The 18,387-nt window shown below is 40.2% G+C and overlaps 1 protein-coding gene and 1 pseudogene across 3 annotated transcripts in view; one reads left to right on the forward strand and one right to left on the reverse strand.

Annotated features, from left to right (window-relative positions):
• Window positions 1–18,387, forward strand: part of LOC141770022 (L-rhamnose-binding lectin CSL1-like) — a 31,471-nt gene that overhangs the window by 8,251 nt on the left and 4,833 nt on the right. For 2 of the 3 annotated variants that reach the window (XM_074639611.1, XM_074639609.1), the window contains exon 3: window positions 16,951–17,167. In XM_074639611.1, the coding sequence (XP_074495712.1) occupies window positions 17,137–17,167 (31 nt within the window). In that variant the 5' untranslated portion in view covers window positions 16,951–17,136. Of the gene's footprint in view, window positions 1–13,206; window positions 17,168–18,387 lie in introns of those variants that run through there. The other variant, XM_074639610.1, reaches the window with a different exon arrangement.
• Window positions 507–17,138, reverse strand: LOC141770164 (GTPase IMAP family member 8-like; annotated as a pseudogene).

The following is an 18,387-nucleotide window of genomic DNA, read 5'->3' on the forward strand; positions in this document are numbered from 1 at the left end:
AACATTCTTCTCATTGAGTAAGTAGTTGTTTAGCAACTAAAAAGGCTTTTGAAGCAGTTATTTTAAAAAAAGAATAATCTTTTTCATGTGAACAAAAGTTATTTTAAAGGTTGTTTCATAAATTAGTATAATTGAATTTGTGCTGATTCAAAAACTGAATGACTTAAAAACAGCTCAGTTATTTTATATAATGAAGAGGTCTTTGTATCCCAGGAACAGAAGGGGAATAAATAACAGAAAAAAATAAAGAAACAAAAACATCGGTATCAGCTATCGGCCCAGAATTTTGCAATCGGTGCATTCCTAAAAAAATGGCAAAATCAGCAATGCTCCATTCTTACTACAAAAGATTCTTACCTGCATATTCTCAAATATAATTAACCTAACAAGTCGGTTGTTTAACACTCCTAAACAACCGATCTAAACGACATCGGAGCCCTCTCTGGTTTTGTGTTCTCATGAACTTGTGAAACGTCATCAGCCGCCGCCAAAATACTGTCCTGAATTTAACGTTGGACATTCGTCTCTTCACCTCTTCAGGGACATAAAAATACATGTTGATTAGTCTGTAAGCATTTGACAGATTGGCCATAATTCCCATTATAAGAATTATGGTGCTCAATAATGGTCAATAAGAAACAAAGTATGGCATCAGTCAACAGTCGCCGCCAAAGTACTGTCCTGAATTTAACATTTGCATTCATCCAAATATGGTCCAAATGGTCCAAACGCCCGCCCGTCTTGCTTCGTCCATTTTATCGAGGATGCTTTTTGCGGTAGTCAAATATCCCAGCATGCATTTTGTACATCAACCAACAGCAGTGACGAAGGACGTGAGCCAAACTCACACATGTAATTTATCATTTTTGTACTCCAATTGTTGTTGTTGTTGTCCCCAGATTTAGTTTTTAGGATTTTGTTTTAGGCAAGAAATGAACTGTTATATTACATATTGTTCATTCAATACTTCTTGGGACTGAATTGGCCCACTTTCTAGTCTATAAAAGTATACATTTAAGTGTACTTTAAGGGTAAGAATAGTAAACTTTGAGCACACAACTAGTTTACGTCTAAGTTGTATTTTGTACTGCAACTACTCTATGAAGTGAACAATACTACAAGTGAACTTATAGGTATACTGTTAGTTTACTAGTTATATACTTGTAGTTATATCACTTTTTAGTTTATGAAAGTACACTTTAAAGTATACTCTCAGTAAACTACTAGTTTAATAGCATTAACTGCAAGTTTACTAGTAAGTTTTCTTTAACTTATAGTAGTTAGCTAATGACTTATGCTTTACATAAAGACACTTTATCTATTTGACTTGAGATTTTGTGATGAGATAAAAAATAAATATATATATATATATATATATATATAGTTTTTCTCACAAGCCTCCACATGCCTCGGAGAACGCAAAAACGTAGAAAATCCTTGAAGATTTTAAGTAAATTAATATCAAAGCATACATTTACAAACTCCCACATCCTCTAATACTGTAGGCTACTCTATCAAAAAGAAAGCATAAGCCAACTATACCTTACTTAATAACTATACTTTTCTGTATACTTGTCGGTATAAGCTAAGTATACGTAGGTATAATTTTGTTAAGTATATCTCTGATAAGTACATATAAAGTAAACTGAAAGCATACTCTCTTATTTTAAGTTTTAAAGAAGTATACTAAACGCATACTTGAATAAACTTCTGGTTTGTAAGGGTCGGAGAGGTGTGAAGCATTATTAGAGGACCGTACATTTGTTGTTGTATTTCACTTTTAAATCACGCATTGTTTTCTCCATTTCATTGAGTTTTTCAGCTTTTTCTCTGAGCTCTTCTTTGAGCTTTGTTTCTTTGTGGCTTGAGAGATCACCGAACAGTTTATACTCTTTATTGTGCTCTTGTTTCAGTGCCTCCTTTTCTTCCATGTGCTCTTTCCTCAGCCCTGCAAAGTTCCTGACGTATTTCTGTCTGAACTCATTGACTTCCTCGGCTTGCTTTCTCGCCTCCTCTTCATATTTCTTCTTCATGTCGTCCATTATTTTCTGATATTTTTCCTCCAACTCTTTTCTTCCCTTTTCCTCCTGTTCTCTCCTGTTTTGTTCTTCATTTTCCTTTTTGTTTTCGTGATCTTCTCTCTCCTGCTCATATTCCTTTTGCAGCTCTTTGAGTCTTGTTTTGTCCTGCTTTCGTCTGTTTTCCTTTTCTCTGTTACGTGTCTCCCAGTACTCTTTTTGTTCCTCCTCATGGACCTCCTTTTGCTTTCTCATCTCTCCTCTTCTCCGCTCCAGCTCAGCTCTCTTTTCTTCATCCGATGCAGAATTTATTTTTATTTTATCCAGTAAAACTTGGCACTCCTGCTGTTTCATTTCGTCTTGTTTTATCCTCATTTGATCTTCTTCTTTCCTCTCTTTTTTTCCTATGTTTATGTTCTCATGCTTGCTGTTGATTTTTTCCTTCATTTCTTCAAGCTTTCTGAGTCTCAGCTCTCTCTTCCGTTCGGTTTCCGCTCTCTGCTTTTCCATTCTTCTTTCCATCTCTTTCATTTTATCTTCATGTTGTCTCTCCAGCTCCTCTCGCTCGCTCTGCATCACTTCTACCATGTTTTTCAGGATCTTCTGTAATTCCTTCTGTATCGCTGCTTCCGCCTCTCGGAGCATCTCGTTGGTGTAGCAGTCGCCTCCATTTTCCTCCACCATGTTTTCAATCTTGTTTATCAGCTCATTTACTTGCACATGGTTTTGTCTGTCGTAGTTATTGAACACATGGTATCTTCCTCCACAGTCATCGATCAGATTCTTGAAGGAGTCATCACATTTTTCTTGGATGTACTCCTCAATGGACAGCTCCTCGTGCTCCAGGTCATCTCCTCTTGTGAAAAGAATGATGGTGAACTTTTCTGAATTCGTCCCAAAGACTGTCTTGATGAGTTTTAACGTGTCCTTCTCCTCTTGCGTGAGTCTGCCGGTGTTTAACACCAGCAGGAAGACATGTGGTCCTGGAGCCAGAAGAGTGATGCATTTTACCATCTCCTCTCGAACCTCTTCATTGGTCAACGTTGTGTCAAACAGACCGGGAGTGTCGACCACAACGACGGGACGACCGGCCACTACACTCTCTGCTTTCTGACAGTGTTTGGTGACGGATATTTGGCTTAATTTGGCTTCAAACGCCTTTCTCCCTAGAATGGTGTTTCCTGAAGAGCTCTTTCCACAGCCAGTCTTCCCTATCAGCACAATCTTGAGACACTCTGGGCTCTGCTTCTCATCATCACCTGTGAAATAAGAACACCTGGAGTTACCTGACATGTTGACCGTTACTACAGTACAGGCTCAAGAGCCTGCCCTTACGAGAAAGTAGTTATAAGTATTCTTAAGTAAAGTTCAAGTATATGTTTCCCAAGTATACTTTATGCTGCAAGTATACTAATATCAATGTAGTAGTATACGTTTAAGTGTACTACATTAATACTTCTTGGGACTAAATTGGCCCGCTTTTTAGTTTATAAAAGTATACTTTTAGTAATATGAATATGAATAGTAAATTTGAGTACACAACTAGTTTACACCCAAGTTTTATTTTGTAATGCAACTATACCATAAGTATACTTATAGTTTAGTAGTTTTATACTTGTAGCTCACTTTGTAGTTTGTGAAAATACACTTTTAAGTATACTCTCAGTAAACTACTAGTTAAATAGATTTTATACTGCAAGTATACTTGTATATACTTGTAGCCCATTTTATAGTTTATGAAGTGCACTAAAGTATACTCTCAGTACAGTTGAAGAGTTTTTATACTACAGGTGTAATGGTAGCCCACTGGTGTGCGACTCAAGAATACTTAATTATACTTAAGTATATCTGGATCAAAACATTAAGTACAAGTAGGCCTATAAGCCAAACATACTTAGACTTTTCTGTATACTTGTCAGTATGAGCCAAGTATACTTAAGTATACTTTTGCTAAGTATATCTCTGATGAGTACATACAAAGTAAACTAAAAGTATACTCTTTTAAGTCTAAAAGAAGTATACTAATAGCACACTTGAATAAACTTATTTTTGTTACGGGTGGTATAGAGCATGGTTCATAACAGAGTTGTACATCAATGAAATCCTACTTACGGCTAACCGTGGTCTTCTGGTTGTCAAGTTCAGCCTGTAGTGTGGTGTTGTTTTTCTCTTTCTTGGCGTTTGTAAATGTTTCTGTTGTATAGCAGCGTGGTCGACCCTTAAATGGCCTCATCTTGTCCACATCTTCCAACAGCTCTGGGATCTGCTGCTGGTCCTTGATGTTGAGAACATATCTTCCTCCACAGCTCTGACAGAGCTCCTGGATGTCATTGTTTTCCTTCAGGAAGGTAACAACATCTGGAGCTGTAGGATCTGACTCCAAAGTGAACAGAATCATGGTGAAGTCATTGACTGGAGAGCTGAACGTGTTCTGGATGGTCTTTAACTCTCCCTTGTCTTCATCAGTGAGGGGACCCACAGGTAGGACCAGGATGAAGGCATGGACGCCCTCAGGATCACAGAGGGAGATACACCTGAAGGATTCCTCCATCACTGCCTCCTGAGGTTTTCCATACAAGGCAGGAAGCTCCACCAGAGAAACCCGACGTCCACACACCTCTCCCTGATGTTTAACACACTCTGATGAGCTGGAGACTGGATGAAGCTCTGTCTGACCTAAAATGGCCTTGGCTGCTGAAGTCTTCCCTGCTCCTCTCCTCCCACACAGAACCAGGTTTACAGCTGGTTTCATGTCTTCAATGAAAGTGAGGAAGCTTCTTGTGCGATCAGCAATGCTCCAAACCTTCTTCATCAACCTTCTGTGATCCTCCTCCCACATGCTGTACTGTCTTCCTCCACAGTCCTCAAGCAGCTGTTTCACAGACACACTTTCAATCACGTCATGTGTCATGATGACCATCGAGTGTTTAAAAGCATCTTGACCAAACAGTCTCAGGGCGAACTTCAATCTTTGCCTCTTCTTCTCTGTGAATGTGAATGGTTTCATTAACAGCAGCAGGACATTTGGTCCAGGAGGACAAAGAGTCACACATTCCTTCATCTCTTCTTTCACCGTTTCCACAGGCAGCCTGAAGATGTTCGGGGTCTTAACTACTGTCAGAGGTATTTCTTTCCACTCCCCGTAGGTAACCACACTTTGCTTGAATGGAGAATGCTTTTGGAAATGAACTCCTTGACCAATGATGAAGTTTACAAGTCTTATCTTTTTGTCTTCACTTTTCCCCAACAGCACAATCCTGAGTGCAGATTCTGTAAAACAACAGAGAGAAATAAACTGTGGGAAATAATGTTATAAATAGCCATCTTTTGATAGCAGAATCCTCAGAATCAGCTTTATTGACCAAGTATGTGTAAACATACAATGTTTTTATTTGGCCTGGAGAGGAGGTTGTGTTGATCTGGCTCTGTCTGTTTGGCGTGGAGAGGAGGTTGTGTTGATCTGGCTCTGTCTGTTTGGCGTGGAGAGGAGGTTGTGTTGATCTGGCTCTGTCTGTTTGGCGTGGAGAGGAGGTTGTGTTGATCTGGCTCTATCTGTTTGGCGTGGAGAGGAGGTTGTGCTGCTCTAGCTCTGTCTGTTTGGCATGGAGAATCAATATGACTGCTATGAAGTAGGTCAACTTTGGGGCAGATTTGACCAAGTACAGTCGAGTTACAACTTTTCATCACAAAAATCTGCTGCAAACTTTATTACCTTTAAGAGAGAAACCAAATCCTGGTTAATTCAGCGACAAACCTGTACTCATGTCTAGCTTTTCATGTAATGTTTTTAAATGTGTGCTTTATTGTATTTATTTATTCACCCATTCCTGTTTTAATCTCTTATTTTCACAAAAAGCACTTCCAGGAACAGGTGTTGCAAATTAGCATCCGCTACAAGCACTATGATACTGGCATCAGGTAGCTGTTTTTAAGTTGTCTATGTACATTGTATTGGTCCCTATTAAATAAACCATGAAATAAAAAAAACAAAGGTCCTAAGGTAGTACTGACCAAATTTGAAGTCGATCGGGTTAAATCTCTAGGAGGAGTTTGTTAAAGTACAGAGCCTGGAAATGGTAAAAAAAAAAATAGCCCTTAAATAGCACATTCAATTCAAAATGGCCGACTTCCTGTTGGGTTTATGGTACACCTCCAAGAGGCTATTTTGTACGTCTCAATGTGTTACATATACCCACCAAATTTCATACATCTAGGTGAAACTGAAATGAGGGGCTCAATTTTAGCAATTTTTTAGGGGGCGCTATCGAGCCATTTTGTCACATCCAAGCAAGAGACCAAGAAAATATAACATGTTTAACTAGTTCTGATACATGTGCCAAATTTGGTCAGTTTCTGACCATGATTAGATCCTCAAAAATGAGATTCATTTTGGAGAATATTAATAAACACACCGATTTCAACAGGGCCTCGCGTCGGTCAAGTACAGTCGAGTTACAACAGTTAATGGCGAGAATCACGTAAACTCTCCGCCACGCCACGTCAACGTTGATTGGGTAAAACCTCTAGAAGTAGTTTGTAAAAGTACAGAGCCTGGAAATGGTAAAAAATAGCCCTAAAATAGCACATATACAGTACAGGTCATACAGGGCAGTGGATGCATTCTGTGATGGCGTTGGTTTTACGCCATCACATCAGTTCTCACTTACCAGTAACTTTAACGGTGTCCGAGATAAAGATTGCTTCCTGTTGTTTCATTTATTGGCGATCACCAGGTAAAGCAGATGCTGAATCCGCAAATCCTTCACAGCTCACGTACGCTTCTCCGGTCTCCTTGACGATTTGGTCCAAGCATGACAACAGCTCTGTAAGTTCGGTGGTCTTCTTCCATAGCAGTTGGCCTCTACAAATTCTGATGATGTTTTTCAATTGTGGATGGCTCATAGAGATTTCCTTGACACTTGAACTCTCCTCTCTGGGTGTCGATATCAGAACCAGCGAATGATCAACCGATCGATCGCCGAAGAGTTTCAGGACTTTGCAGAGTCTCAGTTTGTGTTTCTCAGAGAAGTGTTCAGAACACATGAGGTCCAGGATCAGAGAGTCTCACACACGTTTCTACATCTTGTGTAAGTTTGTGTTGGAAGATGTTGGGAAGCAGCAGATCTGGAGTGTTGATGAGAACTATATTTTTCTTCTTTACTAGTCCACTGACTCTCTGGCAGCAGTCTGGTTCTTCCTCAGTGTTGAACTTATTCTCTCCCAGTATGAAGTTCCCCACTGAACTCCTCTCAGACCAGCTGTTCCCCAGCAGAACAAGCCTCAGCTCAGACACTGGAATGAAAACAGTGGATCATGAAAGGTAAGCCTGGTAGTACATCTATCCAGTGTAGAGGCTAGGGATGCACCGATACCACTTTTTTTCAGACCGAGTACAAGTACTTACATTTGGGTACTCGCCAATACCGAGTACCGATACGAGTACTTCTTTGTGCCAAAAGACCCTGGTTAAAAGCCAGCTGGAGGGTGTGAGCGACACACAGAAAGGCTCGAGGGGAAGGTGCTTCCCGGGGCCGTGGACAAAGCGCTCGCTGAGCCCTCTGTCCCCACCGGGGAGGGACGGGGCCACCTGCTCCCGGTGCGACTGTCGACCGGGGCGGACTGTCCTCAGTGCGCCCCGACCGCGTCGTGCTGCCGGGGCGGACTCGGCCCATGTAAAATGCGCCAGGAGTCTGCGACGATGTCGGCAACCCACCCGACCCGTCTTGAAACACGGACCAAGGAGTCTAACGCACGCGCGAGTCAGAGGGTACAAGCCAAACCCCATGGCGCAATTTAAGTGAGGGCCGACGCGCGCCGGCTGAGGTGGGATCCTGGCCCCGCGGAGTCGGGCGCATCACCGGCCCGTCACGCTGCCGTAAAGTGGTATCGGTGCCGTTGTATCGGAGCTGTTTTGGGAGTACGAATACATGAGCACAGTATCGGACCCAATACCCAATACTGGTATCGGTATCGGTGCATCCCTAGTAGAGGCACTACCAGGTGAGGACCTCTTGCTCATTTCTTTAGCCTGGTTTTATTCCCCCGCAGTATTGGAGACATGCCCATAATCTGTATTTGTCTTATTGTCATCAGATGCCATAAAAAGACTAAAACCAGCAACAAATTAATTCTTTTAAGAAGTGTTGTCCATCCAAAGTCTGATATTGAAATAAATAAGAAGTGACTTGAAAACCTGCAATAATTATAATTTATGTAAAATATTTGTCTTCTTTTCCAAGAACTCTTTCTCGATGAGATCCTGTTGCACCTCTCTACATGTTGAAAATACAATATAAAAAACACAATAAATCTGACTCTCCAGGTTGACTTACTGTCAGGCGGCAGGTAGGGACAGCTGTTTCTGCGCTCACAGGCAGCACATCATCAGACACTGTCAGGACACAGAAATGTAAACATAATAATAATAAAGTCATACCTTTACGAGAAAAAAAATCATAATATTACGAGAATAAAAGAAAATAACACGTAACATTTCTACTTTATAATATTACGACTTTATTCTTGAAATCTCAGATTTATTTTTTTTCCTCAATGTGGCCCTAATACTCCGTCGTACCGTCGTACCATAGACCTACAAATGTAAACAAAATACAGTTATTCTTTTCCATTTTTAAAAATCCACAGGGAGCCACTGGAGAGGAACTAAAGAGCTGCAGGTTGCTGACCCCTGCTTTAACCGTTGCATATTGCATACTACTCAGGAACGCAGTATGCAGTTTGTACTGTTTACTGCGTTCGTCAGTAGTACGTATGTAGTAGGCGGTTTCGGATACAGCTCTTTACTGGACTCACCAGATGTTTCATCCATACTGTCACTCTGCTAGAAACCCACAAGAGAGACATTCAACCAGAGGAGCTGCTGAGAAACACAACATACACATTTAAAAACAATTCTTCCATCCATCCATCTTCAACCGCTTATCCGGGATCGGGTCGCGGGGGCAACAGCTCCAGCAGGGGACCCCAAACTTCCCTTTCCCGGGCCACATTAACCAGCTCTGACTGGGGGATCCCGAGGCGTTCCCAGGCCAGAGTAGAGATATAATCTCTCCATCTAGTCCTGGGTCTTCCCCGTGGTCTCCTCCCAGCTGGTCGTGCCTGGAACACCTCCCAAGGGAGGCGCCCAGGAGGCATCCGTGCTAGATGCCCGAACCACCTCAACTGGCTCCTTTCGACGCAAAGGAGCAAGGACTCTACTCCGAGTCCCTCACGGATGACTGAGCTTCTTACCCTATCTCTAAGGGAGACGCCAGCCACCCTCCTGAGGAAACCCATTTCGGCCGCTTGCACCCGCGACCTCGTTCTTTCGGTCATGACCCAACCCTCATGACCATAGGTGAGAGTAGGAACGAAGATTGAACGGTAGATCGAGAGCTTTGCCTTCCGGCTCAGCTCTCTTTTCGTCACAACGGTGCGGTAAAGCGAATGCAATACCGCCCCTGCTGCTCCGATTCTCCGACCAATCTCACGTTCCATCGTCCCCTCACTCGCGAACAAGACCCCGAGATACTTAAACTCCTTCACTTGGGGTAAGGACTCATTCCCTACCCGGAGTAGGCAAACCACCGGTTTCCTGCTGAGAACCATGGCCTCAGATTTAGAGGTGCTGATTCTCATCCCGACTGCGTCACACTCGGCTGCGAACCGATCCAGTGAGTGCTGGAGGTCGCAGACCGATGATGCCAACAGGACCACATCATCTGCAAAAAGCAGCGATGAGATCCTCAGCACACCGATCTGCAAACCCTCCTCCACCCGACTACGCCTCGATATCCTGTCCATGAATATCACGAACAGGATTGGTGACAAAGCGCAGCCCTGGCGGAGGCCAACCCCCACCGGAAACGAGTCCGACTTATTGCCGAGGATCCGAACACAGCTCTCGCTTTGGGCGTACAGGGATTGGATGGCCCTGAGAAGTGCCCCCCTCACCCCATACTCCCGCAGCACCCCCCACAGTATCTCCCGGGGGACCCGGTCATATGCCTTCTCCAAGTCCACAAAACACATGTAGACTGGATGGGCATACTCCCAGGCCCCCTCCAGGATCCTTGCGAGAGTGAAAAGCTGGTCCGTTGTTCCACGGCCAGGACGGAATCCGCATTGTTCCTCTTCGATCTGAGGTTCGACTATCGGCCGAACCCTCCTTTCCAGCACCTTGGAGTAGACTTTACCAGGGAGGCTGAGCAGTGTGATACCCCTGTAATTGGCACACACTCTCTGGTCCCCCTTTTTGAAAAGGGGAACCACCACCCCGGTCTGCCACTCCTTAGGCACTGTCACCGACTTCCACGCGGTGTTGAAGAGACGTGTCATCCAAGACAGCCCCTCCCCACCCAGAGCCTTCAGCATTTCTGGGCGGATCTCATCAACCCCCGGGGCTTTGCCACTGTGGAGTTGTTTGACTACCTCAGTGACTTCCACCAGGGTAATTGATGATGGTCCCCCATCAGCTTCCAGCTCTGCCTCTACCATAGAGGGCGTATTGGTCGGATTCAGAAGTTCCTCAAAGTGCTCCTTCCACCGCCCGATTACCTCCTCAGTTGAGGTCAACAGTGTCCCATCCTTACTGTACACAGCTTGGATGGTTCCCCGTTTCCCCCTCCTAAGGTGCCGGATGGTTTTCCAGAAGCACTTTGGTGCCGACCGAAAGTCCTTCTCCATGGCTGCTCCGAACTCCTCCCACACCCGCTGCTTTGCCTCCGTCACGGCAGTGGCTGCTGCTCTTCGGGCCCGTCGGTACCCTGCAACTGCCTCACACAATTCTTGTTGAATCTAATTCAAATATCCGTCACTGAAACGTCAGGAGAGAAACCTTTACTTTAAGATATATAGAAATATGTAACTTGATAAAGGTGAAAACCTACAAATTATTGCATTTGATCTTTTCATTTAGCTTAAAAATTAAAAAGTTACATCTCAACTAAACAACTTCTGCAATGTCTTTATTTATTATTATTATACCTTTAATTGTGTGAGATTGTATTTTTCCACCTCTGCTTCACATTTACATGAAGCTTCAAACATTCACTCTGAGAGCTCTGCAGTGCAAATACTGTTCACAGATCTTCTCTTTCAGCTTCTTACCAACATTTTAACTTCTTATTTTTTTTAAACACTTTGTTTGTTTAAAAGAGGATGCGTACTGTAATCGTTGGAGATTAACCAGTAACTTGTGTTCTTATCACTGCAGTCTTTGTCACGTCCGGGTTTTTGCTTCCCCGCTGACCTTTGTCTCGGACACATGATGTTCTTATCTATCTACTTTCTTATCTATAGAATGATATAGTTGAATAACTCCAGTAAAGAGTTTTAAAAACTGCTTTTCAAATGGATTTCTAAATAAGTGAATTTAAAACATTTTATTTCTGAACAAATACAAACACATGATAAGATGTCTTGTAGCGTGTTTCAGTTAGTTGTTTATCTTTGATTACTTCAGGCCTCGTATCGGTTACCGTTATCCGGTTACCGTTATCCTTCTGGGGTCTCGGCCTCGGCCTCCATTAATCTGTTAAGCCGAGAACTATAGTTCTTGTTTGTTTGTTTGTTTGTTTGTTTGTTTGTTTGTTTGTTTGTTTGTTTGTTTGCCTCGTTGGTGTGATTTTTAAGGTCATATATTTTATATTTTTGATTAGAAAAGTTCCTTAAAAGTGACTCACCAGATGTTTCAGCCATTCTGTCACTCTGCTCCACGAGAGAGAGATTCAACCAGAGGGGCTGCTGGCTGTTTAAAAAAAACAATACTAATTAAATAAATAATAATAATAATAATAATAATAATAATAATAATAATAATAATAAATAAAAATATATACAGTATATATCACGCTACACTGTTCACAAATGCTGTGACAATTGGGAAAATTGTGGAAATCAATGCAACAGCGTAATTAAAATTTAAATAATTTCAGCTTCTTGTTTTCTTCTTTGAGAAAAACAAACAATTATTGCATTTGATTTTTGCAGTGTAGCCAAAAAATTAAAAATCTCAACTACAATAACTTTTGCGATGGCATTATTCATTTATCTTTATTTATTTCTGAATTGGAAAATTAAATAAATCTAATTTCTAACCCTCCAAAAAGTAAAGATACCATAAGACTGTAACTTGTAGTGTGTTTGACAGCTGTCATTTAATTTCTCTTTGAACATGTGAACGTATCTGAGGTTGATGCTGTTATCTTGAACTGCCGGTCTGCATTAGAGCCGTCAATCAATCACAAATTAATCGCACATTTTTTATCTGTTCTAAATGAACCTTAAAGGGAGAAGTATTTAATCCTCTTATCAACACTGTAGTGGACAAATATGCTGCTTTATGCAAATGTATGTATATATTTATTATTGTAAATCAGTTAACAACACAAAACAATGACAGATATTGTCCAGAAACCCTCACAGGTACTTATGTATAATGTATATGTAGTATACGTACTTACTTATGTATAATGAAATATATATAAATACATAAATAAATAAATATAGATATGAAAAATTTAAATTAAAAGCAAAAATGAATAGATAAATAAGAAATATAAAAAAATTAAAATGGAAAATAAAAAATAGATAAATAAATGGAAAAATAAATGAAAGTGGAAAAGAAAAAAATGTAATAGATAAAAAATAAATAAATAGATAGATAAATACATAAATGAATAAATATAAAAAATATAAATTAATGAACAACACAAAACAATGACAGATATTGATCCAGAAACCCTCACAGGTACTGCATTTAGCATAAAACAATATGCTCCAATCATAACATGGCAAACTGCAGCCCAACAGGCAACAACAGCTGTCAGTGTGTCAATGTGCTGACTTGACTATGACTTGCCCCAAACTGCATGTGATTATCATAAAGTGGGCATGTCTGTAAAGGGGAGACTCGTGGGTACCCATAGAACCCATTTACATTCACTGATCTGGAGGTCAGAGGTCAAGGGACCCCTTTGGAAATGACTAAAGGGATCCAAAAATTTAGTGTAAGTTTGGAGCGTTATTTAACCTCCTTCATGACCAGCTAGTCTGACATGGTTGGTACCGATGGATTCATCAAGGTTTACAGTTTCATCCGAGAAATAAAAATTTTCGGGACCTTCTTTTCAGACTTTTTTGGTCATTTTCCAGACTTTTTTTGGACAAAAACCCTCACACCTTCACTGATCTGGAGATCTGAGGTCAAGGGACCTCTTTGAAAATGGACATGACAGTTTTTCTTCGCCAACATTTAGTGTAAGTTTGGAGCGTTATTTAACCTCCTTCATGACCAGCTAGTCTGACATGGTTGGTACCGATGGATTCATCAGGTTTTATAGTGTCATATGATACCAGTATCTTCACTCTAGCTTTTTAATTCTGAACCGCTACAACCTAAAAATCACAAGTTTGCGTTAACGTGTTACTATCGCGTTAACTTTGACAGCCCTAGTGACGCTGTAGCTATATATGTCAGGTGATACTTCCTACCAACACCACAAAGTAAAGTATCTCCACTCAGCGTATATTTTCATTGGTTTGCTTTTATCTTGAGTTTACTCACCAGAAATTGTTTCTGCCTTAATTTCCCTTCAATAAAGAAAAGTAGGAACTGATAACCGACTCACTGACAGCTGAGTCCAGAAAGGAGACCGAAGGTGTGTCAGGAGAAAACAAGAAACGTGACTGGAAAGAATGAGTGAGACTTTGGTCCTGAACTTTAATCATACGAAGCTTAGAAACGCCCTCCACAGATATCTGTACCTGAACTCACCTGAGACAACACTTGTTCTGCCATGTCAAAATATGACAAGTACTTTAAATGATCCATAAAAAGAGAATAATGAAACAATCATAGTCCAACTTTTGTGTAGTATTTCGTAGTGAATGCTCTTTTTTTTCATAACTGGTTTCTCTACAGTTACAGCGAGATAATAACGCCTTAATACTAATTAGTTTCAACGCCACTTATTTCTTTAACACAAACAATCCTTCAGAGGGCGTAGCGGGCTCACTTACCAACCGGGTCAGACCAGCTGGTCATGAAGGAGGTTAAATAACGCTCCAATCTTACTCTAAATGTTGGAGAGGAAAAACTGTCATGTCCATTTCCAAAGGGGTCCCTTGACCTCTGACCTCCAGATATGTGAATGTGTGAGTTTTTTTGTTGGAAAAAATACAAAAAAAAGTCTGAAAATGTCCAAAAGATGTCTGAAAAAAAGACCAAAAAAAGCCAAAAGAAAGTCCAGAAAATGTCCAAAAGAACGGCAGAAAAAAATACAGTTACTGGTATCACAGTATAAAACCTGATGAATCCATCGGTACCAACCAGGTCAGACTAGCTGGTCATGAAGGAGGTTAAATAACGCTCCAAACTTACGCTAAATTTTGACGAGGAAAAACTGTCAAGTCCATTTTCAAAGGGGTCCCTTGACCTCTGACCTCCAGATCAGTGAATGTAAATGGGTTCTCTGGGTACCCACGAGTCTCCCCTTTACAGACATGCCCACGTCCAGTTCTGAAAACATGAGGGGACTCATTGTTCTACGGTACCGTTGGTATCGTCAGGGCTTGAGACTTTTATATTCATATATTTGTGGATTTCTATTACATTTATTTAAAATAAAAAATATTTGTGTGCATCAGAAATATATATATTTTTTTATGTGGATTTTTTTTACATTTATATACAAAGATAACTATTTTTCTGTGCATTCTGTGCAGTCATTTATTTATAAATCACAAAATACATTTACTTCTGTGTGCATTCATTAATACTGAGACTGATCTGAACCCATAGAAGAATTACAAAAACACAACAGAACAATGATTGCATGGTTTGGAGATAAAATAATGATCCAAATGAGAATGTAAAGATGTCAAATGAATAAATAAACACATGCTGATCTGCAGGTAACTTCATCTAGAGCTTTCCTCTGCTGCTTTATGAATACGATCCACCCAAACCTGGCAGCAACACGCAGTCACACGACAATAAATCAGACCTTTAACCTGCAGTTTGACTGTAAAATACACCTGTGAAGGAGTTTATGAAACTTAATATTACGACCAACCAAAAACAAAAGATTAAAGAGAATATTATCCCCAAGATTCAACACCTATTTGTTAAATTCATCTGGTTTTGTGGATATAAACGGCTCATTTTAAACTAACGAAGACACACTGATTCTTAGTTTCAGCTGATTATACACTAAAGGAAACATAGTTATTAATATTATATTGCATTTCTCTAAACACTCCTTTAACTCGACATGGATCATAAAAACAGAATCATTAAACCTTCGAACTTCGTGTCAGTTATGTAAGATCATAACGACGTCGGCCTCCTGTTGACTCTGGTATTTATGAGCCTGAAGCCGCCACCTGGATCTCTTCAAAAAGCTGCTGATGCATGTTGGGACGTTTTCAGAGTTGTTGTCGTCGTGGTGGATCCTGAGCAGTAATTATTTCTGAGCATTTCTTTTTGGCTTCTTCTTCTTCCTAAGAAAAAAAGAAAGATATGTAAAGCTCTGTAAACCGCGACAAGAAAACAAAAATTAAGATTTTTATTTTATTAAATAACTGTATTTATAATCATATAGATAAACGATCGGTCTTGATATTGTTGGCTCAAAGTGTTTAGTCAGTTTCAAATAGTGCAGCCAGGCAGATGAAGAAGTGAAAAGTGTCCTGTCTTTCTTTCTTTCTTTCTTTCTTTCTTTCTTTCTTTATTTGTTACCTCAATACAGAAAGTGAGGAAGGACGCCCAACGTCATTTAATTTTTTTAATTTTTATTTATTTGTTTTTATTTATTTATTTGTTTGTTTGTTTATTTGTTACCTCCATGCAGAAAATGAAGAAGGGCGCCCAACGCCATTTTAATTTTTTTAATGTTTATTCATTTGTTTGTTTGCTTATTTATTAATTTATTTATATATGTATTTGTTTATTTGTTACCTCAATGCAGAAAATCAGGAAGGGCATCCATCAGCATTTATTTTTTTAATTTTTATTTATTTATTTGTTTGTTTGTTTGTTTATTTGTTACCTCAATGCAGAAAATGAGAAAAGATGCCCACTGACATTTCTTTTTTTAATTTTTATTTATTTATTAATTAATTTATTTGTTTATTTATTTATTTAGTTAGTTAATTAGTTATTTAGTTCGTTAGTTCGTTGTAGAGGGCGACCAGCGCCGCCCCCCAGAAGATGGCCCCCTACAGTAGGCGTCCGCCTATATGGCCTATGCGTAAAGCCGGCCCTGATCATAGACCAGACAATCAATCAATAAAATAATCTGCAGATTAATCGATGTATTTGTCCCGACGACGTCATATTCAGTCGACATAGAAGCTGTCTTTATTAGCAGCACAGAAACAAACATCAAATATGATGATTTACAAGTTAATATTTCTGCAGACGTCTCATCCTCACTCGTCTTTTTCATGTCCTTTTCTGTACTGAAGAAGTCGATGTCTTCATTTGTAATCCCGCCTCCAGAGCTCTGATTGGCTCCGTTGTTTTCCACCTTAAAGTGCAGCACCAGATGTTTTAAATTTCTGAAAAATTCAATGATGTGGGCGGCAATTTAGGAGCTTCAGATCAAGAAGAGTCGGCTGGGATTTTAGGATTTTAGGATTTTAGGATCAGTGTTTGTGCTCTGTAGTGTGTTATTAAAGATTAAAGTCCCCTGTACTATACATACCTTGTGTATGTACTGAGGTATAAATAGGGCTACACATAGGCTCTTCAAAACATGCTCATTTTGTAAATTAGCTGGCACAGTTTCCACCCCTGGATAACAGATCCAGATGTGTTTCCTTTAAGCTTTGAGCTCCCTAATGAGAAACCCGGCGGAGAACGAGGTGCAGCTGTTATTTAGAGTGTTAAAGGTCCTGAAACTGGATTTTATAGATCTGTCTCCTGCAGCTCCGCAGGGTTTTACATGTTCACCACATCTGGGTCAGGAGGCCCCTGCATGCCTGCAGCGGCGGGACAGGCGTCTGCATGTCTGCCGTCGGGACGCACGCATAAATACCTGGACGTCCAGACGCCGTGTTCACTGTCGGACCGTCTGCAGGTGGAAGACGGACGAGGAGGCTGAGAGACACCAACATGGTCCCACTGAGGCTGGTCGCCTTCGGCTGTGAGTATTATCCGCTCTGCTTTACTCAAACCTTTCTGTTGGTTTGGTTTATAGACGTGGCATTTATACTCTCTAGTTATTTCTCAAATCTAAACTAACGTTTTGAATCATTTGGGTGTTCGAGTCTGGAGGAAATAGTTGAAGTATAATAAATTATAAATGTCAGAATGTGATGCATAAACAGGAACTGTGAACAATCTAGAATCAAAATATGTAATTTAACTTTTTTAAACTAGATTTAATTTACTGATGGAGCTTTCACTTGTTTCCTCCCTGATTTGTGTTTTACAACAAAGAGGATGTTAGAGGATAGATTCTTGGTTTGTTGCATTTCATTTTTACCGTAATATTTGGTATTTATTTTCTATACCTTCTACATGTATGTTGACATTTATAATACATTTGCGCAACACATATTTTACATTAAATTTGCACAGCAGAGATATATCTTTAATACTATTTTACTGTATTATTTATGTCTTTTATCTAGTTTAAAGTAGAGTAGTTGGTATGTAGAGAGAGATTTGGAAATCTCTCTTTTCTATCTATCTATCTATCTATCTATCTATCTATCTCTCTTTTCTATCTATCTATCTATCTATCTATCTCTCTTTTCTATCTATCTCTCTTTTCTATCTATCTATCTATCTATCTATCTATCTATCTATCTATCTATCTATCTATCTATCCATCTATCTATCCATCTATCCATCTATCTATCCATCTATCCATCTATCTATCTATCTATCTATCCTAATGAAACACAATCTGTTGTTTAATGCTCAGTATTTAGAAAGATGATTATTTTATCCTCACATGTTTATATTTTATTGAGTGAAGCTGTCATTCTGACTTCAGAATGTCTTCACATGTCTCTTTGTGATGTCGGTTTACATGCATGTTGTTGTGAATTACAGTAAGCGTTAAAGGGACTGTTTGTAACTTCTTACGCGTATAAATCATTGCTGGTCGGTGTCTCATGGTCTCTCGTGTGTCTCATGGTCTCTCGTGTGTCTCATGGTCTCTCGTGTGTCTCCTGGTCTCTCGTGTGTCTCATGGTCTCTCGTGTGTCTCATGGTCTCTCGTGTGTCTCATGGTCTCTCGTGTGTCTCATGGTCTCTCGTGTGTCTCCTGGTCTCTCGTGTGTCTCATGGTCTCTCGTGTGTCTCATGGTCTCTCGTGTGTCTCATGGTCTCTCGTGTGTCTCCTGGTCTCTCGTG

This window comes from Sebastes fasciatus, chromosome 6, assembly GCF_043250625.1.
Source record: "Sebastes fasciatus isolate fSebFas1 chromosome 6, fSebFas1.pri, whole genome shotgun sequence".
NCBI lineage: Eukaryota > Metazoa > Chordata > Actinopteri > Perciformes > Sebastidae > Sebastes > Sebastes fasciatus.